The 27475-nt window shown below is 37.2% G+C and overlaps 1 protein-coding gene across 1 annotated transcript in view; it reads right to left on the bottom strand.

The window, feature by feature from the left end:
- Nucleotides 1-27475, bottom strand: part of MEI4 (meiotic double-stranded break formation protein 4) — an 80819-nt gene that overhangs the window by 32109 nt on the left and 21235 nt on the right. The window contains exons 3-4 of the mRNA XM_055811303.1: nucleotides 24851-25410; nucleotides 12148-12279 (exon numbers count right to left, since the gene is read on the bottom strand). Of these exons, the coding sequence (XP_055667278.1) occupies nucleotides 12148-12279; nucleotides 24851-25410 (692 nt within the window). The remainder of the gene's footprint in view (nucleotides 1-12147; nucleotides 12280-24850; nucleotides 25411-27475) is intronic.

Here is a 27475-nt window from a genome sequence, read left to right as displayed (position 1 = left end):
TCCGAAGACTAAAGGCTAGCTTAGTGGGTCATGTGTTATCCCCCAGAAAAGATCCCAGCCTCTGTTTCACCTTCTTAGGTATAGGCAAAGGTTTTCCATAGAGTGTTAGAGAAACAGGCGGCATTCAGAGCATGTCTCAATACTCACCTTATGTTCCCACAAACTTAGTGGGCTTCGTTATGAATTAGTTTCATATAATGATAATCATTATCTTCCCTGGTTCATAACTCTGAAAGTGTTACTGAAGCTCCTATAAGCTTTCCTGAGGAGGATTACTCCTTGTTAGGTAGAAAAGTGACTTGCCTCTATATGACTTAACACTTCTCTAGGGAACTCAACTAATTTGCAACTATAATCTTACCTATTGCTTGAAAATTTATCAGAATAAAAAAGCCAGATTGCCACCCTGACCATCAGCAGAGCAGACTTTGGCTGCTTCATGAATCTATTTGAGAAAATCCAATATGTTACAACCCTGGGGAGAAGAGGGATCTAGAAGAGTTAGTTGATTTTCAAGGATCACCTCCTTCAGGCTCAAGAATGGTTTACCTGATGTACAGGAAAACAAAGGTGACAGGAGGACTGCATGGAAGAACAAGGACCTCCTGACAAAAACAAAAAGGAAGCACACAACACGGGTCAGGTGAACTGAGAGGAATGCAAAAACACTCTTGAGTGTGCAGGGAGATGGTTAGGAGCCCTTCTCAAGTTGAATCTGGCAAGGAAGGTGAAGTGAATCAAGAGATTTCTACAGGTACATCAGAAGCAAAATTATGAGGAAATATGTGGCAAGGAAACTGGTGACAAAGGACACAGTGCTCTCTTTGCCATAATCTTTACTGGTAAAACCAGCCTTGAAGACTCTCATGTCTGCAGGACCAGTGGAAAAGTCTGGAGCAAGGAACACTTGCCTGCAGTGGAAAAAAATCAAGTTAGGGACCATTTAAAGAAACTGGACATACGTAAGTCCATGGGCCTCAGCAGCAGGCACCTGTGACTGTCACAGGCCACTCAATTATCTTTGGACAGTCATGGCAATCATGGGAAGTTCCTGAGGACTGGAAGAAAGCAAATGTTACTTCTGTCTTCAAGAAGGAGCACACAAAAAATACAGGCCAGTCAGTGTCAGCTTGACTCCTGGCCAGGTGATGGAGCAAATAATCCTTGAAACCATTTCCAGGCATATGATGGACAAAATGATTATTGAGAGTAGTCAACACAGATTTACAGGCTTGGTAAGTAGACAGTGAGGGGGACTGAAATCTGCCCAAACTGCCATTCTCAGAGGGCTGTGATCAGAGGCATAAAATCCAGCTGGTGGCCACTCACTAGTGGTGCACCCCAGGGGCTGACACTGGCACCAGTAGTGTTCAACATCTTCATGTATGACCTGGACAATGGGACTTCTGTATCATCTCCAAACTCAGAAAGTTTCAAGTTGAGAGTAATACAAAAGCAGGACAAGTGACGGTCATGCCAGAGGGTTATGCTACCATTCAGAGGGACCTTGACAGGCTGGAGAAACTGGCCAAGAGAAATCTTGATTTGTCACAATGGTAAGTGCAAAATCTTATCCCTGGGGAGGAATAACCCCCACGCACCATATAGTTTGGTGGTTGACAGCTGCAAGCAGCTTGGCAGAGAAGAACCTGAAGGCCCCAGCAGACAAGCTGAACATGACCCGGTGCTGAGTCCTTGTGGCCAGCTGTGTCCAGCACTGCACGAGAGGAAGTATTGCCAGCAAGTTGAGGGAAGTGATCCCTCCCATGTGCTCAGTACTGGTGAGACACACCTGGAGTGCTGGGTGCAGTTCTGGGCTCCTTAGCACAAAGAAGACCTGGATATACTGGAATGGGACCAGTGAAAAGGCACAAAAGTGATGAAGGGACAAGAATGTACAAGGAGAGGCTGAGAGAGCTGGTACTGTTCCATCTGGAGAGAAGGTGGCTTGTGGGGGGATCTCATCAACGTATATAAATACCTGGTGGGGCAGGGGTATGGAAGACAAAGCCAGACTCTTCACAGTGGTATCCAGTGACAGGACAGAAGTCAATGGGTAAAAACTGAAATGCAGGAAATTCCATTTAAACATAAGAAATATTTTTTCCATGATAAAGGTTATCAGCACTGGAATAGGCTGCCCAGAGGGTCTGTGCAGTCTCCATCTTTGGAAAATTTTGAAACTTGGTTAGACAGAGCCTTGAGCAACCTGCTCTAGCTGAGCCTACTTTGAGCAGGAAGGTTGTAATAGATCATCTCCAGAGGTTGTTTCCAACCTTCTCCATTCTGTAATTCTATGATCATTCGATGAATTCACCCTAAGTTAATCAACAGGACTGAATTCTAGTTCACATAATCAAATTGTGTAGGAAGAACCCACAATGAGTAACTGAATAAGCTAACCTAAACTAAGTTCTGCTTATAATTTATTCCTATAGGCAGAACTACTACTCAGATTTTTACCTCTATTACCACACTCTCATATTTATCATACACAATTCCCTATAGTATTCCATATTAAATACAGTAGCCAGGGTTAGTAAAAAAGCTTTGATTAAACAATAAGGTTATACAAAAGTTCTTTAAAACAACTTCAGCTAGAAGTTTAATATTCTGAAAAGTCAGAGAGACTAGGAGCCACTTTTATGAAAGAATTAATTATAAGGATTACATAAGATGCGAAACTATCTTGTTTCAAGACAATACATGCAGAGGTTTAATTGCGCTTTGCCAGCTCAATTCAAGGATTGACAGATGCCAGGAAATGCAAAACGTGCAAGTCTTCAAAGGCTGCACTGTAATCATGCAACCTGGGATGCCATCATTTACATTGAAGGAGAAATACAAACACATTTTTTCTTCTATTTTCCATGTTTTCTTTCTCTATGCATTTGTCTCAATTCATTTCTCCCTATGTGAACTGTTATTGGAATCAAGTGAAAATAATCCATTCTTACATAACAGGAATTCAAACTGCAGTGCATTCAAGAATGTTATTTCCTAAAACTAGTTTTAATTCTGTAATGTTAGTGCTACGTGCATTTCAAGTGTATACTTCTGCACGAAAGAAATAATTCTAGAAGATATGCAATACAGATTGTGCTGCCATAAAATATTCTGTGACTCTGTGTGTGTGCATCAGTACTACAGATGTGGTTCAGCCTAGCACAGGTACCTGGTTGCCTGTATTTCATTCAAGTCCATGACTGCAACCAGCAATGCCTTAATCCTAATTCTAATCAAGCCATATAAAACATATCCTGTCCAAGCATACTTCAGCTTGTCTTTCTGGAATACCTCCAACTTCAGCAAAGCATTCTCTGCTGCACAAATCCTAGACATCCAAGCCTTGCTTACTGCCTTAACACCAATCCAGCAACTCACGTCACAAACATTCAGATCTAAACACGCTCTGCCACTGCTGCCTTTCTTCCTCACCACAAACCTATCCCAGCATCCCATTCCTGTATCTCTAAATCCCCTATGAATCCCAAAGGAATGAATAAGCTCATTTCTCATTCTTACACTCACCCAAGCCCACCAATACATTACTTCCACCAGATTAGTTGTGAATTGAGAAGGCTACATCATCAGTGCCTACCTAAAACTGAAACCCCAGACTCCTGAGCCTTCACCACACCAACCCTATATCTAGTTCTGTGATACCTTTCGTAAACGTGTTCAGCTTTAGCTCATCACATCCTGTCTACCTAAATTAAATCTATAGCAGAAGTCCTGTCAATCTAACAATAAATAGGAGTTGCTGCTGACACATACTGAAACCAACTTCGACCTCTGGGAGCAACGTTAATAGTAGTTTCCTGCCCTGGCAGATCAAGCCTTAACCAGTCACGTCAAGTGCCGTCACCCAAAACCTAGACTAAGTTTAAGATAAGCTCCTGCATGCCTCAGCCATGCAAACCATAATTCCAACCTCAGCTACAAAATGAACTCCATAGCCAGTCTCTTTCATCCCAGACATAAACCTACTTTATTAATGACTTGTACATCAGCTAAATCCTAGCAAGACAAATCCTGCTTGTTTCAGAGCCAAATGTGGGACAGCAGCTCCTTCTGGATGTGGTGGCATTCAATGCAGCTCATATGCATGTTCACTCAAATCCAAACTATCACCATTAACTATAGCCTGTGATAGTTTCAGTTGAGGACTTAACCAGGGAGTTTGATCTAACACCAACTCTACAGTAATTAATAGTCAGCTAGCAGAGCAAGTGTAGTCTGGTTTGTCATGACAAACACTCCTAAGCACAGCCTTTCAAGCATTTCCCTCTGTGGTGAGTATCTTATTTTGCCATCCTAAATCTAAATCCTTGTCTAATCTTAAACCTAACACTAAACACACTATAGCCATCCTTCCCAGCTTAAAACCTAAGCTAAGCCACATGCTCCCTTGAAAATCCAGAGTTCAGCCCCAGCACAGAATGCAAAACAAAACCATTGCTTACCAAAAAAAGAACAGAAGCAGTTTTTCCGTATCTGATGGCATACCACAGCATGATGCAGAAATGCCACTGTGCATGTGCTTCGTGGTTCTAATGTTTCACAGTGAGCTATATAATGAGTTTTGGAAAAGCAGTTTAACATTTTAGAAAGCACTGAACAAACACCAGTTGATCTTTCTGGTTCTGTGATATAAAGTAGCGACGGCTGTGCATAAGCTCTGTAAGTAGACAAATACAGCTTCACTGGTATTTTTACCAGAAAACCCCCAAGCAATAAATGAGGTCCCAATGGGGCAAGCCGATATTCTAAGTCATTAGGTACAGGACTGTCCCACATGTTTAGAGAGAGGCAAGTGTGTGTGAAGCTAGGAAATCCAAAGATATTGATGTGTCCTCCAAAATGAAAACAATGTTTTGAAAGAAAGATGAAGTGATGATTTCACTAGTATGCATTACCATGTCACAGTTGCCATTTATATTTTACTATATTTAACCAGGCTTTTATTTAAAGACAGTTTTAATTATCACCTGTAAATACTCTTGCAAAAAAAAATCCATTATATCAGTAATTTCTAGTTAGAAATTCTATGGCTACAACTCTTCGCTTTTCATTTTTACTAAGATATGAAATACTAAAGCAGCAAATAAATTGCAATGCCATTGACACGGGAACTGTGTGTTTAAACTGTAACCCAGAAAGCATTTAGTGAAGCTGTGTTAAAAGTACATTGTAATGAAGACTTTAAGCAATTCTTCAAAAAGAAAAAAAGAAAATCAAAAGGCAAATCTAACAAAATGTTACCTTGCCTGTAAATTGAACTTTTAAGAGCACATACAGGATATAGGCTAATTCACATAGACAACTCCAATATCCAAAAGCATTAAGGAAGCTGTGCTTAATTTTCTGTAACATCATTCCATTTTGCAAATCACTGTCAGTAAGCCAGAAAACTCCCTGAAGAAAGGTTAACAGGCACATTAAAACTACCTATCTGGAGACACAGATTAAGTAATAATCAAATGGTCTTCCAGATTAGCTGGTATACCACATATGCCACAAAAATCAGATGCTTCTTCCTTATACACATTCTGCCTTCATGCATGCAAAAGGATTAACCAAGGTGTAAAGAAAGCAATTCTTTCTTTCCAATTCTCAGAACTGACACTGAGAATAAGGAAGTAAGAACAGCATCAACCGAGAGAAGCTTTCGTTGCCCTTTCTTTTTTAGTGTATCAAGAATTCACATAGGTAATTTTAATTATTAATTGTGTTATTTTGGGAGCTTTCTTAAAGCCTGGATTTTGTGCACAGTTTGAAACAAGAAGATTTCCAGGAATATTACTTATTTGTTTGTTGAGGTGTGATATGTTCTGATTTCTGTAATTAAGCATTTTTCCTTTTCCAGTATTACGTTTCCATGAACAAGATGATTCATCAATATTAAGAGTAATAATTCTCTAGCTGACAGTAATACAGGGTTCTCCTCGTGCAATCAATATTTGCTGCTTCTGTTCCCAAACACACCTGAGGTTTTCTGATTACATGTCATTCTCAATTTTGCCAAGCACCTAAGTACATCAAAGCCCTGCTACCATTTAGCTCTGTAAGAACACTTCTAAACTCCTTCCACCTTTAGCGCTACCATTTTATGACAGTATGAGAGGGAAGGGAGAAACTGCATGAACCATTTGTCATTCTCCAGTTCTGACTGACACATACGCTTTTTTAATTCTAATCTGTAATAGGGGATGACACATGCAGCAAAAGCAGGTATACACTTCAAAGGTGCACAGCATCCTTCCAACATATACCGAGTCTCAACTGATTCTTTCACTCCTGTCTTTCAGGGCAGAGATTTATGTTTTCACAAGTCTGCATCTCCAAACCAAGTACATTATCTATGAGACAAAATGCAGATCCACTGATTATTCTATCCAGCCATTACTTCGTTTGCTACCAGTAGCATCAGCAGTCACATGGAATAAAAAAAAATCCTACGTTTACCCAGAGCACTATTTTGCAGCATCTTTACCCATTCACAATTTGAAATATGTTACAATCTCTGCTTATCAGTATAATAAGGAAAGAAATTACATCTTTAAAATGATGAATGCATGTCCAAACGCACATTTAATTATTTTCACAAGGTCTACATAGCATCAATCTCTTTTCTTTTACCTGGGTGAAGTATTAGTAATCTGATGCGTTTGTAAAAGTCAGCAGTAGAAACTACAAAAACCCAAATATGCTGGATAGCCATTTTAGTACTTTGAACAACAGTGGACTGTTGTGCATTTATCTTACCTAGTTGCATAATATTTTCAGCTATTTTTTTCTAATTAATGATTTTATCCATTTCCTACCACATTTGGGAAAAATACTGTAGCTTTTTTTCTTTCTAATGCATGAAAAAGCTCTATTACAACATATTCAAACTTATGGCTGAGGAGATTAGACATACTGCATAAATGAAGTAAGACTTCTTGGAAAGCAGCTTATCTGAAGAATTCTCTACATCACATTGGACACACTTGCATTTGGAATAAAGTATGTTGTGGCTGCCATACCTGCCCAGAGCATCCACTGGATACAGAATGGCTGCATGGAGGAAGACTCATGAAGACAAGCCTTGACATCAATAGCTCAGTTCTTAGCACTTTAAATCTTTCTGTTATCTATCTGAACACAGCTCCAGGCAAACTCCGTTTTCCCTGATGGACTGATTACCAGCTAAGCTAGTCCATCTTGAAATTTGCAATGTCTCTAACTTGCAGGCCTGCTAGAAAAAAACCAGCTCTCCAGCCCCAGGAATATTTCAGCCCTTCATTTGCTTCCACATAGAAGTGTTGCCATGTAGTTTGACATTTCAGTGACATGACTGTTCGCTACACAGTGCTGAATGGCAACAAAAATCTCAGAAAATGGTCAAAATCATACCGCATCCATGCTCCTCCTTGATCATCTTCTTCCTAATTACATTGCCTGCATAGACTGTTAGTTTAACAGAGCTGCCTGTTTAAAGGCATATGCGTCAGACACACCATAGCTGAAAGCATGTCACAAGAAGCTCCAACACACGTATCCTGCATCCTAGTTCACCACCAAACTCTTCCAGTAACGTGTACGCTTAAATTTGAATACCTGGGAATTAAGTTAACTTATTAATTATCTTAACAAATATAACTTATTACAAACATCTAATAAGGTTACTTACATAAGTCTGTCTGTGTTCAGACAGAAGTAAGCTTTGCACAACTGTTACAACCGTTCTGTAGGATCAGGCCTTTCCTGGCTTAACAGCTCTCGTCCAGATCATCCAAAAGAGATCTTCAGAGAGATATGATAGAACTTTCCTCCCTTAACTTTAGATGTCTACAACATAAATATTTACATTTCAACTGATCAACCTAAGTGTCCTTCCTCATAGTCAGAAGAGAGAAGCAAACAACGGCCAATTACTATAATTATGTACATCCAAAATAGGCTAGAAAAGAAATGCCTCTTTTCCTCCCTTGGCTATAAAGAAAAATTAAAATAAGCAAATCTGATGGAAACACCACAGAAATCTGAAGTGAGACAAATCCCACCATATGTCTAACTCCTTTGGCTTGTTTGAATCAAAGCTATTCTGTTGTAATGAGCCCAAATCTCCAGAACCTATGTAACATTCAACAGAGCCTCGCGTGACTGTCTTCACATTGGCAAATTTTTTAGTTAACCTTAGCTGCTTGGTGGACTTCTATGAGAAGCAGACAGCAGTGTCTACTATATACATCTAAATTAAATAGGATGAATCCCACCTTATCCTGTGTCTAAGTCTAACTGCACCATTCATTTCAGGAGAAGAGTTAGGACACACATGTGGATTTGGACTTAATGCTTACATATAACATTAAGAATTACATATAACTTGGCGTTTTGATTTAAAAAAAAACCCACCAATTATCCAGTGTACAGCTTTTGTCACAGAAATGTTTTAAAGTTTTAAAAACGGAAAAATAGTGTGCAGAAAATAGTGTGTTATAAAAATACAATGCTAGACAAGCTATGTATCAGCAATTACTGAATAATAGTGCTTTCCAAAACTTCGCGGTCTGTCTTCCCTCTTCTTTTTTCAAATCTATTTTCTGGTTTTTAATCTTTCAGAGTTCTTGGAATTAACACCTGGGGGTTAGAAATGGGCACTGAACCAATATGCGCTTTCCATTTCTGGTCATCTGTCTTTGAAACAATTATCATAAAGGAAGATCTGCTATCATGGTAAGGGGCTCAATATTTGAAAAATAATCCAACAACCCCAGTACCATTCTGAAATCTTAGTATTTAAAATTGTATCTCCTTTGCAATAGGAATCCAATTGGGGATCAGAAGATTTCTACTCCATAGTAAGATAAGTTTCAGTTACTGTATTCTTATAAAATGTATTTATGAAGCATGAAAGGTTCCTCATAAAAATTAAAAGTACACATCCAACATCAGTAAAAATTAAGGGATCCAACTGAGTTTACATTATTATACTTTTCCCTGAAAGTCAGTGTCCTGGTGTCAGCAACGCGCTGAAGTATGAGCTTCACCTTAAGCACATGATGAAGTACTTAAATGAATTAAAGCAAACTAATAACATGCTTGAGAGTTTACTACCATAAAATTCATCTTAACTGGGTGAAAAAATCAGGATAACTATACTATTTTACAGGCACCTTAGTTACTTTTATTTTCTGTATTAACATGTGGGAATATTAGTCCAAAATATTGAAAAAAAATCTATTATTCATATATTTCACAATAATTTATCATATTCCAATAGTAAAGGTATTTAGCCAATTGGGGAACGATATCCAAATATGCAAAGTAATCTGTACTTTTCTGGTGTAGTTCATGAGATACGCTCTCCTACAATCAACCTATTTTCTTAATTTGTAAAGCTAGGGGCATATATAGCTCTTCAAACCTGTGGGTCTTAAAGAGATAAGCTTGTTTCAAGAGGACACAGATACAAACTCACTAAAATAAGTCAGAATTTTAAAGTAAAAAAAGTTCAATATTTATCAAAGGACATATCCACAATATGTAACCTTACCTGAGCATACTTCCTGTTGAAGAAAAGACTGAATATAAAATTGCATAATCTAGAATGAAAACATTTTATAAACTATCTGTAGCTTAGCTCAAGTCTTAATGAGGAAATTAAAAATGTTGGGATATCTAGATAATTAATTTAGAAAAATTCAACACAGTTTTGTTTTCAGTCAAGTCAATGTGGGAAAACACCTTCAATGTAAAAAAAAATATTATACAAAAATAAAACGTAGAAATTTGCTTGGATGAATAAGCTAAATTTTCAATTTCTATTTTTCACCAAATGCTCAAAAGTTAATTGCAAGCTAACCTGAATACATGCCTAGATGATCTTTATTTCTCCTATCTGCCCACAACAAGAAACAAACAACAAAACAGAATGAAAATAGGTATTTGCACACCTCTCATCATAACTACATTCCAGAGTCCCTAATTTGATTGTCTTAGGCAGAAGGCATGAAACACTTTATAATTAACAGCAGTTTTGCTTAAGTAACAAAACACAATTAGGATACTTGTCAGCTAATGAAGTTTGATTATATAAAGTATTATCGTTCTGCAAATTCTAATTTAAGTATTTATGAAGAATTATTTTTAAAGCTGTCATTTGGTATATTTCAAACTGATATTGTATTGTTTAGTGTCCTGTTGCAATAAGGTTTTTGATAAGCAGTATTTCCAGAAATAATTATCACATACAGAATGTATAAGGGTTTGTGAATGAACGCAAGACACCTATTTGGACCAAATGGAAGAATGCACAAACTTTAAAAACACTGACTTCACAGCAAGCTAAGCAAAACAGAAATTCAGTTACTTTTCCCACATGAACTACAGCTTTTCAAAATCTTATAGTTCTACAAAGTGTCAGCTACAGATAGACCCACAGATCCTGCAGCTTCAAATTCAGCCACTTGAACTGTCCACTATAACCAGAAAAAGTCCAACACTGTCTTGGGTGGTGAACCTTTCAGGACTACTTTGTTACTGTAAAATTAATCACTGGAGTATCTTCCTAAGTGTCTGAAGCTCATTTATTCTTCTGGTGGTCACTTAAATGCAAAGTGTTTTAAAAGGACTCAGAAGAAAGCCCCATAAGCTTTAGTAAGATTGTATCAAAGTCTTATTCCAGACCACAGTTTGTGGTTGGTTGCTCAAGATGCATTAATCTTCCAACAAACGCTTATAAGGTTGGATGAGGAAGATATAAATAAATAAATAACTGTATCAGTTACAAAAAAGAAAAAGGGAAGATCTACTACATCTCAGTAGCAGAAGGCACGTGGATAACTTAGCTGGAGAAAGCAGAAACAGAGCAGGGAACTCTTGTTCCATAAAGATAGGTCTAAATTATTGAAAATAAGAGAATTAAATTATTTCTCTGAGTGAAGAAAAGGGGCTGTTTCAAAAAAAAAAAAAAAAGGTGAAAGGGAACCTTATTAAGTGTCTCTTGGTAGTAGAAAATCTGAAAATCAGTACTGTGGACTGATAATGGCTAAGATTTGCAGTAAGCACAAATGCAAGGTGATTAAAATGAGTTGGAGGGCTGCAGGTAGCAAAGACTTAACCTGAAAAGGGATTTGGTCCTGAAGCTGAAAAGCTCAAGTAACAAATGCATTTTACTGTCCCAAATGTCAGTCCATATATACCAAGTATGAAGAAACAGAATAGATTTACAAGATCGAAAACATCTCTCTTTTTTTTTTTTTTCTTTTCAATAAATGAGTACAAATTTCTGTCCCCCCAGAAATTGTGTCCCACTCAGGGGCCTTCCCTTCAGTGCTAGGTACAAATTTCTTCAATTGCTCAAGGAAGTATAATTGAAGGTTTCAATTTCTTTAAGGGGCGGGGGAAATCAAGTAGAGTGATAGCTCCCAGAGGAAAAAAAAGAAGAAAAACTGCTGTACCATCAACTAGGTGTATCAAGCCAAGCTAGTGAGACTGCCATTTAAGCAACTATCCATGGTATAAGAATTGTTCAGGGATTAAATTACTAACTTCTCTATATTTATATATGAATCAAATCCTCTACTATCTTTCTATAAATAAACTATACTGCCAGTATTAAATTATTTGCCATTAGAAAAAAATCAAAATCAATTCTGTATTTAAAGAGATTCTTTTATGGTTAAAAATCACAGGATACTAATTTAGTTCCATTTTCTCAACTGCAAGTTATACAGCTTTGTAATCACACTTATTATGACCGTAAAATCAAATACATGATTCTTTCCAACATACAGTAAAGCCAAAGAGGAGTTCAAACTAGAAATTTTTAGAAATAAATTTTATGCACTGAATACAAAAGCAATACTTAAAATAATTACAGTATGGCAAGGTTAAGTAGTCCTGCAGTAACTAACTCGGCAAAGTGCAATACTCAATGTAAGCTTTTCATCAGTGTTGAGCACTGTAGAGTTCTGCGTTGCCACTGGCAAAAACTCTGCTGAAAGGAGGCATGACTAATTCTGTTAAACAGATGAGATTTAATAATGCTAAAAATAAGCAATAAGATCCATTTACTACCTTTTATGAAACAGATACAAACAAAACACTCCCCAGCACCACTCTTCGGCCCTTCTCCAAAAGAGAAGATGACAGTACCTGGTGAGCTTGCAACAGCTGCTCAGCAAACTGATGTACTTCTGCTAGTAGAAGGGATATTAAAGCACTTCTTAGTATGTTGTTCCTTCCTAGCAAAACCAGTGTGTGTGATACAGCATGCAGTGCCTGAAACTAAAGAGAAATAACAGTAAATTCAATCTCTCAAAATAAGTCTCCATCTTTTTTACTCCAAACAATTACCTTAAATAGAAACGGGATAGACATATTAAAATCTTCAAGAAAAAAGTAAAATTCTAAATTCTGGAGTTTAAAACTCTTTTAATTACATACATTACAGATCTATGAGAAACCCATGTCCATTACCTAGGAACATTCCTTTCTCAAAAGATTAACACTACAGGAAACTGACATGAACAAACTCCTTCAAAAGTGTGAATTCCCCTGGAGGCAGCTTGTCAGTGTTAGCTGTCATCATGCCCACCTGCTGTCACAGAAAGTGGTGACTGCCCTGTACATACAGTAATTGTTTGTCACGGGTAGACAAATGAACAAATAAATTCTTTGAAACACAAACACGAGCAAGCTAAGAGCTATACTGGAGTTTTCTGTCAATAGAGTTATCTGGAATAAACTTGATTAAATGCTAACTGATAGAAGATATGCTATACTTTCAAATTCAAACGATTCACTTCCATATCATTGTTTAACAAGCTGTAACCAAGGAATTTCTCTTGAACCATGGGAGAAGTCATGTAAACTTACATGAGAATTATATTAGTAATTTTTTTCCACAGTCTTTCCTATTAAAAAAAACCCACCTGTTTTCTTTGTTCCCTGAAATGGAAATGTATAACTATGATGTAATGAAACATACTCCTCTACAAATTAAAGACATTATTTCATTAAATACTACCTGAAGAAATTTTCATTTCTATATATAAATATATTGAAGTTATTTCAATAGAAAAATACACATTAAATACGACTATAATTTATGATTTTATATAAATTTATGTCTACAACATTAATATTCAGTAACTCTTTGAAAATGAGTATTTTTCACTGACAGAATAATACTCCTGACCCAAATTTGTATATCTAAGAATAACTAAGGTGCCTTAACCACTCAAAACCAGACCACCACAGCCTAAGAACAAACTAGTTTATTCCTCTAGCCAGCTCACATGCATACACACACACACACATACACGTATATGAATAAAAAAAAAAAATTCAAGTTTGGACGAATCCTCCTGGAAATCATTTCTGAACACACAAAAAGCAGGAAGGCGATCCAGTAGTGGTCAGCATGGATTTATTTAGGGTAAACCATACCTAACCAATGTGATGGCCTTCTACAGTGAAATGACCATCTGAGTGGATGAGGGGAAAGCAGAGAGTGTCATTTACCTTGACTTTACCATGGTTTTCAATACTGTCTCCTGTAAAATTGTTACTGACAAAATTTTGGGCTTGGTAAACAGACAATGAGGTGGACTGAAAACTTTTGCTGTAAAAACCATTAATTACATAGCTTCCTATTTACAGTTACTGCTTCTCTGCCTGATCAGATGGTCAAACTGCTTTGCCAGTTGATGTAACGCCTATTTACCAGCCTCTTACACTCAGGAGTTTGATCAGGCTGGTTATCATCTGGCCAGTATGAGACAATCTCTTACTCACAGTCATAATAATCAAACTTTAATAAACCTTTGCCGTTCGTCATCTCACTTCAGCACATAATCCCAAAATGAATATAAAAAGAAAACTATAAAAGACAAAAAAAGTCTTATGTTCAGAATCAAACCTGAAGAGATAAAAAGTAAACTCCTCATATTAGAAAGAACTCAAAAATTGTACATATTTAGCTTTGAAAATCTCTGAGATTGAAATAATTCATAAATGTATATACTAAAGAGTCTATGAAGATAAAACACGAATGAAGATGAGATAAAAATAGGTTTCTGAACCTTTAAAATCACAGGAAAGGATAATGCAATGAATGAAACTATATGTGCTTTGAGGATCTATGAATTAAAATCAGACTTCCATAAAATAGAAATGTACACCCTTCCAAAGAAAATAATGACTCCTCTTCCTAAAAATAATCTAGACATTTACAGTTTTGAAAGATCTTCCACAGTATCTACTAAAACTATGACAGAAACAAAGTTTGCAACACCTGGATAGCGCTTCCTTGACAGCACCCATGCTCCAAAAGGGTACAACTGCTTCAAATCATTACTCAGGTTTTAATCAATGCTAAAAAATAGCACATTTTTCATTGAAGTCCCCATTCATTTTTACTTCTTTTTATAAATTAAGGATAGATACATATTTTATAGTTCTATATTTTCAGAAAGCGACACTGAGTATACTTGCTAATTTGCCCTTGGCAAGCAAGCAAACGAGACAACCCTGAGTAGTTTTTCAATGCTATCTCTTCCAAAGAACACACTAAATGTGTATATTTATACACAAACATAATTATGGTTGTTCTTTTTTAAAGTCTGTTCAATTTGCTTACAAGATTCTTAGATAGCGAAACAATGAATTTTTTTATTAGTATTATTAATGCTAGCAGCTGAGATTTAATCAAAATAGGATCTGTCACAAAATTTCTGAATCCTTCCTGGTTTGGCATGAGTTACCATTTTCTAGCTGGAATTTCATAGGACTAGATAACATGGATTTTCAAATTTAAAGCCTGATCTTTAAATTCCCTCTACTAAGGAAAGTAAATAGGGATTTTTTAATGACGGTACTTAGGTTACTTGAGATATGGGTGTGGATGCCACTGAAAAATCCCATCTGTTAACTGATTTATTAAAGAGTATGGATTTGATATTGTATTTTGGTGGACCTCAGTATATTTTAAGAAAACAAGGAGACAACGAAGAACTAAGGTTAAAATAACACTCACAGACTGTACGCATTAAATGTGTACAGAACACACTTCTAGCATATAAGCAATAAATCCATAAATTGCACACAGAATTGTTTCAGAGCAATGCTCACGTATTGCTAATTAAACTCTGGAAACATTCAAACTGATAATAGGTCAAATAGTGTGCAGTTTCCCTAAAGATAAAAGCATATGTTCATCTCACAGATCTATCAAGCATTAAAAAAGGAACAGAAATCTTTTAATCCCTTGGGCTACCTTAAGGGTACAGATGAAATAAAATCTATACTCCTCAGGGATTCTCAGGTAAAAGCAGTCAGAAAATTAGATTGCAAAAATCAGACAGTCAGAAACAAGAAAATAATGCAGCCTGGTTCACTGGTTCACTGTTCAGGAGCTGCATCATCTGTCCCTAACCCTCCCCCCACAGCCCAGTTTCTTGCTCTCATCCCATGTTCCTTGGGATGCAGCATAAGACAGAGCAATGCTGTGCCAGTAGCTGGGAAGGACGCGTGGATTGTTGAAATGTTCTATTGCCTCACACATACTAATATGGCCTTTCCTCCATCCAGCCACTGATTTTGAAGCCTATTGGAAGGTATTTTTGACTTTCCACTTCTTTGCAAATGATTTCAAACTGGCTATCCATTTCAAAAGTTACTAGTAGAGGAAAAGACTGACAAGCAAAATAACCAGCACATTCCTGTGACTCTTATTTTCCCAGGAAACTAGGATAAAAATCCTTACTCACAAATTATTTGTTTTGAATTCATTTATCAGAATATGTTAGACTTTTCCTTAATAACAGTTATCCAAAACTTGTGAGATTAACTCCTTCAGGAGTTGCACAATTCACTACACCCTGCAACTACGAAAACTGCACTTTAGTTTCTGTTTCACTAGTTTACAGCTTCATGCCAAGCAACAGCTCTCCTCCCCAAGTGACTGGCATATTTGGGAATACAGGACTAAAGCAAAAAATTATTACAGGCACCCTCAAATCATGAGGTGTTAAAAACAAAACAGTATTTTTGCCTTTGAATTCACATCACCCTTGCCCTTTGCCCATTTAGTCCAACCTGACTTCCAATCAATGTCACTTGAAAAGTTTCAGTTTTATACAGAGAGCATTAATACCCCTGTTCGCTCATGTTGCTTCCTTTGTTAATTTGATGGCTGTCATTTATCTCTCCTCCTGTTTACGCTGCACTATTTCGCCTGTCTTCAAGTCTTGGAATTTCATACATAGTATCCCAAACCTTTGCTCTGCAAGCCTCATCTCAAGCCCTTATTCTGCCATTATGCCTTCATAACCTTGTTCATGCTTCTCTCCACTCTTCTAAACCTGATGGTCTCTGCTAGGACCATCAGTTAGCTTCACTGCTGCAGGCTGCCTTTTCAGAACTTTTTATAGAGCTTTAACTGAAAAACATTCTGACAAACTGTGTGACATACAATAGAGGCAGGTCTGTTTGCAACATGCTTGACTGCATGCACCAAAAGTGTTTACAAAAAACAAGCTAAAATGCAAAAGAGATGAACATTTTTTTAATTTTGGGTTGGTTTCTTTAAGAAAAGACAAAAGCCAAAAAACCAATGAAAATTAAATGAAGATATTGTAGTATCTGGGAAAGAATTATTGTAATATGACACCTGCAAGCCATGCAGAGAATGGAGATGGAGAAAGAAATCACACGCAGTCAGCCTACTAAATATTCTGAAAACCAGAACACTTTGGTGAATGATGCTGTAAAAGCCAGAAATGCTAGCAGTAGATATTATAGTACTTACTGAAAGAAACATGCAACCTGTACTGGCTTAAGTACAGCTTTGTTGAATTTGTTGAGTGAGGAGGGAAGACCTCCAAGGAAGTGTACTACATGAAGTCTTCTCAGTCATATTTGCTGACCATGAAACTTGTATGTCAGAGCGTCAGGGAGTGTGAAGGTGCAATTTTTTTCTGCTAATGGATTGAAAATATCTTTCTTAGGTTTATTTCTTCATGGCTGCCTAAAAGTCACTCCTTCATTCACTGATCAGCGGGGTCCCTCTGGCTCCATATATGCTTTTATCCAACTCAATACCAGCTCCCTAGTGACACATGCAATGATCAATGAATCTGCTTGCTCCTGTCCACAGGCTAAACCAAGCCAAATCAGCTGCTGCTGCCACAGCAACAAGGAGGAGAGATGAGATACCACAGAAACTGCTGTGAAAGAGATATGCACTTACAGCCACCTTCCTACTCCCCCTGTCCCTTACTGCTTCTCCACACCACTAAGCCCTCTGGCAGAAGCAAATTTCCAGGACTATTTCCTAGGTGTTTACTCTCTCCTTCTCTGCACAAGGGAAGGCTGTTACTGCTGAAGTAAGGAGAACAGACTCAGATCAGATCCAGCACACCAGCAGAGACTGGACTACCCTTAAGTAGTACATCCTCTGATTGACTGACATATGCAAACCTTTCACCTCCTTTTCTTGTGAAGTATAAACACTAAGCACAAAGCACAACTTGCTGCTGCTTCTCCACCTGTTTTCCTATGCAATTACAAAACATTAAAGCATTAAAGAACATATTTTTCTGTTTCATTAATATTTTTCTAGTATAAGTTCCATAACTAATGCTTTATTGAACACCAGATAGATAAAAGCTACCAAATCTCCCATCTGCAAATATGGTTTATTTTACAAAGAATGATCTTATGTTGCTCTGCCATGATTTACCTCTGGTAAAGTCATGATGAACTTCATATAATTTATCTCTAAATCTTTCATTTTTCCTTTCTTTATACATTGTTATAAAGCTTTGTACATTAGTGAGATAAACTGCTACTAAGGTAACTTCCTTTTAACCTTCACTTTCAAACATAGAGCATGCTATATTAGAAATTCCATGGTTACAATAATACAATCTCTAAGTCTTTGATTCTAAACTTATTTCACTTTTTTCTTTCAGTTTCATAGGGTAAAGACTTGTCTCTCCCTTTTTGAGCACCTTTCATTCAAACAGTGACATCTAATTGATGGGACAAAATACATATAACAGACCCCGTTGTGAGTTTCAGTGTTTTTTTAAAAAAACAACAACAATAGGCAAACCCACCAACCAAAAACCCCCAATCCAAAGCTAAAACACAACCTGGATGCCCTTAGAGGAATTCAGGGCTGCAAATCACTGTCATGTTTAAGTTACCTCTAATGGTAATATCCATTTCCATACACTAAAACCAAATACTTTGCTCGTGTCACCTCACCCCAATCACCTTTACAGAAAAGGCAACACTTTCATGAGGGCATGCAAACACCCAAGTCATCAGTTCATTTGAAGACTAAGCACAAGAAACTAACGTATAAAGAAATTCATCTAACTACTGAAGACACTTGGGATCCTGCTGGCATCAGAGTTTTCACCAGTAACTCTACTTTAAAGAATGCTACCATGGCAGAGATCAAGAATGTCTGCATCTTCTTGAGATTCATGAATTAGGCATTTAAATACCTAATTCACCCAAGAGGCTGGATCCAGTAAATTTTGCCAACAGGAAGACAGTATCAATCCAAGTCAAACAAACAGCATTCACAACAGCTGCCACTGAAGACAACTCAGATATTACTGCTGCCCTTTTTAATACCTACTGTAAATATTCCATTGATTATGAAGAAGCAGCTCTAGATACAAAGTCTCCCCTGCTGGAGAGATTAAAATTTATATTACTCTTGATTTCTCCTTCTCAAATAGTCCTCATCAGAAGCCCAGAGGACTGAAGAAATGCCTATCTGCCTGCTGATGCTGAGTTGCAATCCATGTTAATGGATGCAGAAGACACTAAGCAACAAGTGTGAGCTCACTCAGAGCAGAAGAGTTATGGATTCAAATTTTTAATCTGAAGACTGCTTAGAAAATGTCACTGGATAAATTACAGAAAACAGGTATTCTTTAGCTTTTAAGTTTTTAAATTAAAGAATAAGCTGGTCATCCTTAAAGAAATTCAGCAATGTAAATCAATGTCTTATGTAAGGCTTTAAGACTTACAGTACCTGTAAATGAAAATGGATTTCAATTATTTCCCAGTCCTTCACTCTTCTTCCCTCTACCCACAATGTATGAGCTACTTGGAATGCCACTTAAAGGTGCCATATAACTGGAATACATACTTGGGAAGAACAGAGGTACCTTGTTTGGGGTTGTAGAGATTTCACTGCAGCAGTTGAGCACTAAAAAGTTAGGCAAGGAATACTCAGCTGTCTTTGCAACCGGCTGTAGCTAACTGGCTCTACAGAGCTTACTTACCGTTGCTATCCTACCACCGTAACACAAACACATCCTATTTAGGCAAACTAGAGGATGTAGGAGATAATTTTCCCCCAAGGACAAAAAAATAAATAAAAAATATATATTAAAAAGCACCATTCAGTTAAAAGCAACAAACTGAACTCTTCCATGAAGTAAAAGACAATCCTTCCAGCAGGAATGGCCCTAGACCTAGACCCACCTGGAAGTGACCAGAATGGTATTAAAACGCTGGGATAAGTATGGTATTAAAATGCTGGGATAAGTAACAATGTGATAGAACGAAGGTGGTCGCATCATCCTTTTGAATAACCAGCTACTATGGTACCCAGACACCAAAGAAGCAGAACAATTCTAGGTCCTCTGGTTCAATAACAGATCTGGAACAACAGAAAACAAGGCCTAGATAGAACTAAAACGTTTTTACACAGGCATAAGTGAAGGACTGAGAGATGGGCTCTGATGTTGCTGCTTCACATGGTCTCAGCTGCAAATATCACAGAGATGCCAAAGCAGCAAAACAACATCACTAATGCAGTGCTACAGAAAGTCAAGAGACCTTTGACAGAAGGCATTCACTGGAGATAGACTGGGGGCAGAGGAACAGCTTTTGATATATATTTCCTACCATATTCATCAAAAACGAGAACTTCCTATATTCTTGCATTAAGGGCCCCCATATATTTAATTTGTAAATCAAGAGAAGAGCAACGGCCTATTCCATCCATTTTTTTTCTCCTCCTAGTGGAAAAAATCTGTAATACCTGGAATACTAGTTAATTGGATAAAAACAGGCAATGACAGTATTTCATATTAGGAAAAGAAAAGGCCCTGACAACAGCAATACAGGCAGGTTGAAAACCATGAATAAAACTTTTTTGCCATAATGGTAAAAAAAATATCCCACTAACAATCCTGTAACTCTTCAATAATTGTCATTTTAGTGCATGATGTATATCAGCTGAGGAGGGAAGGTGGACAAAAGTCTGAAGCAGACAAAATTTTCTTTCATTCATTCCTGTCTAGTTACTCCTATGATACACTTTACAGAAGTAAATGAGAGTCACTCAGTTTGGTGATCGCTTTAGACTGTAATGTTCTACAGGACAATGGATTTTGATTACCATTTGAATTAAACAGCTCTCTAGATAAGGACAACAGATTGCTGAGAAAATTTAATTCAACAATCAGAAGATTCAAACATTGACTCTTACTAGACCATAAAACCCTGGTAACACATTTTAACATTCATACTAACAAACTGCTCTTCCACTACATAAGCAAAATTCTTTGGCCAATGAAAATGTACCATGTCTCAGGAGCCATGATATTGCCCTTGGGACTCAATTAATTTAGGAAAACTGAAGTCCACCACTGGAGACATGAATAACTATTTTTAAATCTCATTTGTGCCTGAGCAGAAAAGATTCTTGTAAACTGATGAGTTAAGTGCTGTTCTGGCAGTTGCTGACAAAAGATACTGCAAAATATACACAGCCAGGGGAATCTATTGTTGCTCACAACTAGTTAGAGCATGTATTAAATACATACTGTTGCATGTATTAAAACCATCAGAGTAAATTTATGATTACTCTCTTCAAGGCAATTTCAGTCATTAATGAATCATACAAATTGTATTCTAGATAAGAAAAGATTCAAAACCGTGGTTCTGATTGATGTGTACTTTTTTCAACTGCACAAGCACACTTCCATACATTTCACTATGTAACTGCCAATGGGATTAAAACACTTCTATCTTTCTGCTTTTCACTACCCTACATTTCAACTTGTTATTTTCATGAAAAATTGTGAAACCTTTCTCAGGCAAACATCCAGTAAAGGCATTAAACCACTACCCAGAATTCTTGCATTTGCTTTTCTGCTAAACACACCAATATATGAGCATCTGCAAAATTCTACATAAAAACTTTTAGATGGAAGATAAGAGAGAGAAAAATGAGAATAGGCAGTAAGTCCTGAACAGGATAAGAAAAGTTCCTAGAGAATATGTTCATGTCTCAGTATCAATTCAGATACAGCTAATGCAAAATAACTTCAAATCAAATACTCTTAAAGGTAGGGTAGCCAATTTCCAAAGGGGACAAGGGTCAAAAAAAAGGAAGGAAATAGCACAAAATTTTTATAATTTTTTTTTTTGCTTTGTTTGAATGGAGCGGGTAATTCATGACTCCTGACAGAAGTCAGTTTTAAACTGTATGCTTTAAACATAACATGAGAAGAACCAAGCCACTACAGTTCAATGAAACACATCCCATTTCCTTCTAGGTCTTTTTTGAAAGAGACTATCATCAGGTGAGGCAGATGGATGAGGTATTTGCTGAACAGCAACAAGGCACCAGAAAGCAGCCTCTTCTGAGAGCCTTAGACCGCTCAACTTTACTCCAGAACCTTGAAGGCAATGTACCATTGTCTTCTATTTTAGTGTTTTAACTCCTTAAAACAAGATGCCCAAGAAACAGACACAGATCTTTGTACAGAACCCAGGGTGAAGGCCATAATCTTCTGGCACATCATTGACGAATTAGACATACTGCAATGAGCTGTGCAAAACCTTCACCCGAAACATGAAACACACATGCTATTCTGAACAATACTAGGAGTTGGGAAACCCCAGTGCCTCTTGACTGTTACATTTTTCTGATACAGGATAAACGAACCCTTGTTCCAACACACTCTGGACAACAGAAACAAACCTCAACAGAACAGGCACATCTCCATGCCAGTGAGTAAGTGAATCATCTAGGAGCAGGACAGATGCACGTTCATTATGTCCCTGTGGATGTGGATGGAGATAGCTGTTGTCAAATCCCAAATGGGTAGATTAAGGGGAAAAAAATGTTCCTGTGCTTCCTTTCTAAAGAAGAGACAAAGTTTCTACTCCACTGGAGTTGTAATTGCATACCATAGCTCGTACAGAAGTTTTCTATGGGAAATGTTTTCCCACATTTTGTGAGGTAGCAGAGAACCGTCCATTTGAAAAATAGGGCCAGTTGCTCCACAAACTGAATACACAAATGCTCACTGAGTTTTCTCATTATATGCTTCTGTCTGCTTGAAAGCAGGATTTGCAAAGAACCTGCATAAATAGGACAGTGGTTCTGCTGACAGTGGAGTGACTCAACGTGAATGAACAATTTGCACGTTGAAAGGCAGTGCACCAACAGCAACACCCCCATACAAACCTCCAAGAGTCTCAGTGCTGAGGGCTCAAAAACTGGTAACAAAGTGCTTGCTCCATGATAGCAGTTACTATCAAAGATTTTGCAGCACAAGAGCAACAACTCATCTGTACTGGCATTAGACACAGGATCTTCACAAGCTTTTCTGTGGCGGCCATACAGGGATGCATGACCATGCCAGTAGAAGGTGCAGAAGTAGGCCTTTGATCAGATGATTTATCTTCAGAGCATTCATGCTTCACCCTTAGCAGCCATGACTTGAGGATCCTTCTAGATACTTCCAGAAGTCTGACAGCTGTGCAGACTTCTGAGCTTTCTCCAAATATGGAAGGACAGGAGAAGAATTAAAAAAGGAAATTCAAGAGGCTACTTTTATTTGTAGTTCTTCAATTTAAAAGTTTTTACATTTTAAGTAATATTTCCTTTTATTTTACCTCTCATATCTTAAATGATAGTTATTTTTTCCCCCTTTCAATACTAATGTCAATTTGGAGTTTCAGGCCAAACATTCTATCCAAAATGCACAGCTTCAGGCAAGAGAATCCAAGCAGAAAAGCTCTGAGAAGTGCCTGCTGGTTCTTACAGCTTCCAGGGCTTCATAATTATAAACATCTGAAACAATAGGACTCAACAGTTACAGCAAGAAATTCTGTTGCTGTTTTTCTTCCTTTAAGTCTAACATAGAGATAATTACCTCTTTTCCAGTTCTCAAAGGATTTTTAAGTTATTTAATTTGCTCTGCAAAATGCTGGAATTGCTTTTGAAGATGAGGCATTAAGTGTAATCCACAGCCATTTCTCTCTTTGTTCACTTTTTGAAGGTGTTTCTCTCAGCACTTTGTCCTCCTGGACAGCTCCTGACAGTTTTATAGTGAGGACGGCAAAAGGAAAAGTTGTGTCAAATTATACAGCCGCATTGGTGGCTGTCTGTACATGTGCTTTTTGATGGTTAGTTAGGTTAGATACAACAACATTCTGAATGTTTTTATACTGGAGGCATTTAAGCATCCTCCTCGAACCAAAATTCATACAGTTTGCCACTCTTTCCACATGACAGCCTTGTAATTAATGGCAATTTTATTTTAAACCTATAACCTTGATATTTCAATCACCACTTGACTAAACAGTGATGATTAAAACTGAAGCATAAAGTGTCCCCGGGAGATATCTGGTATGCAGCACATGAAGAATTCATTACACAATTTCCACTACCAATTCTTAATACTATATATTTATTTCCATATTCAATTCAGTTTAAAGAAAACCAAACCTCTAAAAAGGATTTTTCAATAAATCTTTATAAACATTGCAACTACACACATGTTCCCTTTTTCCCCTAGAAATCTGGAAATCACCACGATTATCCCTTAATAATTGGTTTATACAATTTTTAAACTCTTTGAATCTGTTTGATTGAAGTAATGGCTGCTGGTAGGAACGACTGTTAAGGCAATATTTTGGTGGAACAAGATATAAAACATCTTATAAAAAGCCATCTGTTCCAGAGAAGTTATTCAGAGAAAAGATGCTACTTACAAATTATGTGGACATACTCCACCCTTCCTGAATGATTTATAAAAACACTTTGCAGACTGAAACACCCTTGATCTATGAGGATATTACTTCTCATTTAAAATTTGACACCTCTCACTTAAGCTTCACCAGATTCTTCCAGTCAACAAGTAATCCCTCTGTGGATAACCTCTTGGTTGCTCTCCTACAATTATCATTATTTTAATTATTTATTTATTTCCCATTCGGGTAGAGGAGGGGTATAGGTGGAAACACTGAATATCATCAACTATGAAGAAATACTTAATGAATGCCTGCTCAAGTTTTCTTTGTTCTGTATCCTGTAATCACACAAAAAAATAAAAGGAGTCACACCTGCATGACTATTCCTGACACCACACAAAAGGTATGGATGTTCACATTCTTTCAAAACACCGGCCAGGGACACCTCTAATTAAAAGCTAAGTATCACACCATGGTGACACAACTACAAAGCACCCTGGTATTAAGGACACAAAGCTTTAGTCCTGGAAAAGCTTCAGTGTATGAAGACTTCCTTCTGAATGCTCTCTAACCAAAACAGAGGCATATCTGCCTTTTTAACAGTTTACTGTTAAATACTCAGGAACAGACTAGAAGATTTTGCACGCATAAGCAATAACTTTTTCAAATGCTTTAGAGCATTTATTCACAAAAAGGAACAATCACAAAGACCTCTGAGAAGTACTCCTCAAAATATAGTAAGACAAACTAATATTTAAAAGTGCATAAAACCAGAAGAATATTACAGTACACTGAAATAGGGTGACAAAGATGGAAGATATTTTAAACTTACCCTATTGACACTGCTGTTTCTTAAAATAATCTGAATTAGATTTTTCTTAAATTCTTCCAGCTTCTTGAAACACTTCTTCAAAACATGATTAGATAATTTAGTATCAGTTATTAAACTGATCAAAACACTAACTGCTTCAGTAATAAAATTTGAAACTGGAAGTTTAGGACTGTTATAAAAAACAATCAGTCCATCAAGCAACCGAGACACTGAATCACATACGGTGAAAGAATCATTCTCAAGCTCTTTGAAGTCTGCTTGAAGAATTCTTCCTTCTGACAGCTTTCTTATTTCAAGCAGATGTTGCAAAAACTGCACTGGAGCAGTCAGAGATTCCTCCGTGCTAATACAGCAAAGACCCACGGGGGGAACTCCTTCCAACCAATGTTTAGAAGTGTTGACATTATGCTCAGATTGGTGAAAATCAGAAGCTATACCTAAAGAATCAAATGCATAGTCATTACAGACATCACATCCAGAGTCTTCTAGCTGGCTTGGGTAACTCATAGAGTTTATATATTCCTGATCCAGAAGAGTTTCAGCAGAGGTGTTTGGTTTTCCTGAAACACAAATGTGAAAGTTAATATTTGTGTAATATTTAAAGACATTCTTATGCAAAGCATCATATATCCTTTCTCCTTTTGCTTCCATGGAAAATGTATGTAATACATACATATATTTGCTCCCCAAGAACTTCCCATGACTAGAATTTAGCTGTAGAAAATGACATTTTTAAATTAAAGTAAAAACTTTCAGGAGGTAGTGTATATTTGTGAACAAGGTGTTTCATGCATGGAAATGAATGTAAATTTCTAGTCCCCCAAACGTTTTCACTACTTTTATTCTCAAGAACTCAGACTGATTTGACAGTGAAGCTCTGTTACTATAATTGTATCTATTAAGCTCATCTTTACTCCTTACACTTTCTTCACAGGTCAGGTAAGGAATCCTAACAGAGTCAAAGTTGAACAGAACATTACACTTAAGCTTTTTATTATTTAACAAAGAATAACGTTCAGAATAAAAAACGTCTCCAGCCACCACTTAGCTCACACCATCTTCTTCAATGACACACAAACTACATTATACAAAGTATGCACTGCATTCACAGTATTAGATTATTGTCATACACCATTGTAGAATCTCCTTCATCCTATCTTACAGATTAGATACATTTTAAACCAGTGCCTCTGAGCATAAATTCAGTCCTAGGTGACAGACTCCCTCTGTGCTACATGCTACTTATGCCAAAAGATTACAATTAAGCAAGAGACATTAGAGCAGTGAAATGCAAGATCAACACATGTAAACATCTTGGTGCCATGAGGCAAGGCTAGAACCCCATCTGACCAACTCCTGGCTGTGCCCTGCTTACTGGGGCACCGCCACAAACTGCCTCTCCTCTCACTCTTAAGAGATTTGCACATACTGTTCATATTTTCCACAAGGATCCAAAGCAATACCATAGCCCTCTGTGTCTGTATTCTTAAATTAATGTTTTGGAAGTTTTTATAGATGATTTGGCCTGATGGAAATAAATGTTATATTTCACGGCAAGTTGTTGTTTTTTTTTTAAAAAAAGGCCTTTTTAACACAGAAAGCATCACTAGGCAGCAATCTACAGTATTCTGTACACTAACAAAACATTACTCAAAAAAGTTTATACAGATGTCATTAAATATAGTTTCAAACTGAATCCTGTTACTTCAGTCTCTGAGAACATACAAGATCATCCAATGAAGGTACTACTACTGACATTAAAACTAGTAACATGTTTGTTATTGTTGAGTTCTGTACCTTTAACATTCAGACATACTCAAAATTGAACAGGACTGGTAACAGCTGACTCAAAATGAAAGGCTAACTGTAGGGAAATCAACTGACATTTCCAGGAGGTACGGAAAGCAGAGCTTTTAAGGCCAGCCTAGGATTTTTTTTATATTAACACTGTACCCAAATGCCCTGCATACCTAAACTTGGAAAGCAAGCAAAGAGGCAAAATGCACTTCCCGTGGTCTGACTAACAAAAAAAGGCATCAATCTTTCATGTCTTCTCTCCCTAGGTTTTTGAGCAAGAAATTCCAAAAGAAAAAATAACCTGAATGCTGGTGTTGGTGCTGTTTAAGGAAGATAAGCCCTTCTAGGGAATCCATCTACTGTGAGTTTCACTATGTGGGTATTTTGTTCCTGTTCTTAAATCCATGGGGCAACATGAGAATTGCTCATGAGGGTCTAATGCCAGGAGTCAAAGAAGCAAAGCAAGAACGAATGCCAGAAAACATGTATGTTTGCCAATCATCTTGTTGAAGGGGAGAATAAAAAAATAAAAAAAATAAAAAAAAGCAGAGCTGAAAGAAAGGAGAAGGAAAGACAAGAAAAAGGGAAGGGAAGGGAAGAATAATACAGAAACATCTGTAGGAGCCAAACTTAACCATCCCCAAATACAAGTAGCATATTCAATGAAACACTCCTACCAGCAGGAGACAATGTTTCATTTATGCTTAGGTTCCTACTCATTGAGACCCCACCTCCTGTCCCATGATGAGCTTCCAGAAAACCCTGTAAGTCTCTACTAGCAGCACATTTCCAGTTCAATGAATAATACAAGATGCTTTAAAAATGTTC

The sequence above is a fragment of the Falco peregrinus genome, chromosome 7, assembly GCF_023634155.1.
Source record: "Falco peregrinus isolate bFalPer1 chromosome 7, bFalPer1.pri, whole genome shotgun sequence".
NCBI lineage: Eukaryota > Metazoa > Chordata > Aves > Falconiformes > Falconidae > Falco > Falco peregrinus.
This window is presented reverse-complemented; position numbering and strand designations above follow the sequence as displayed.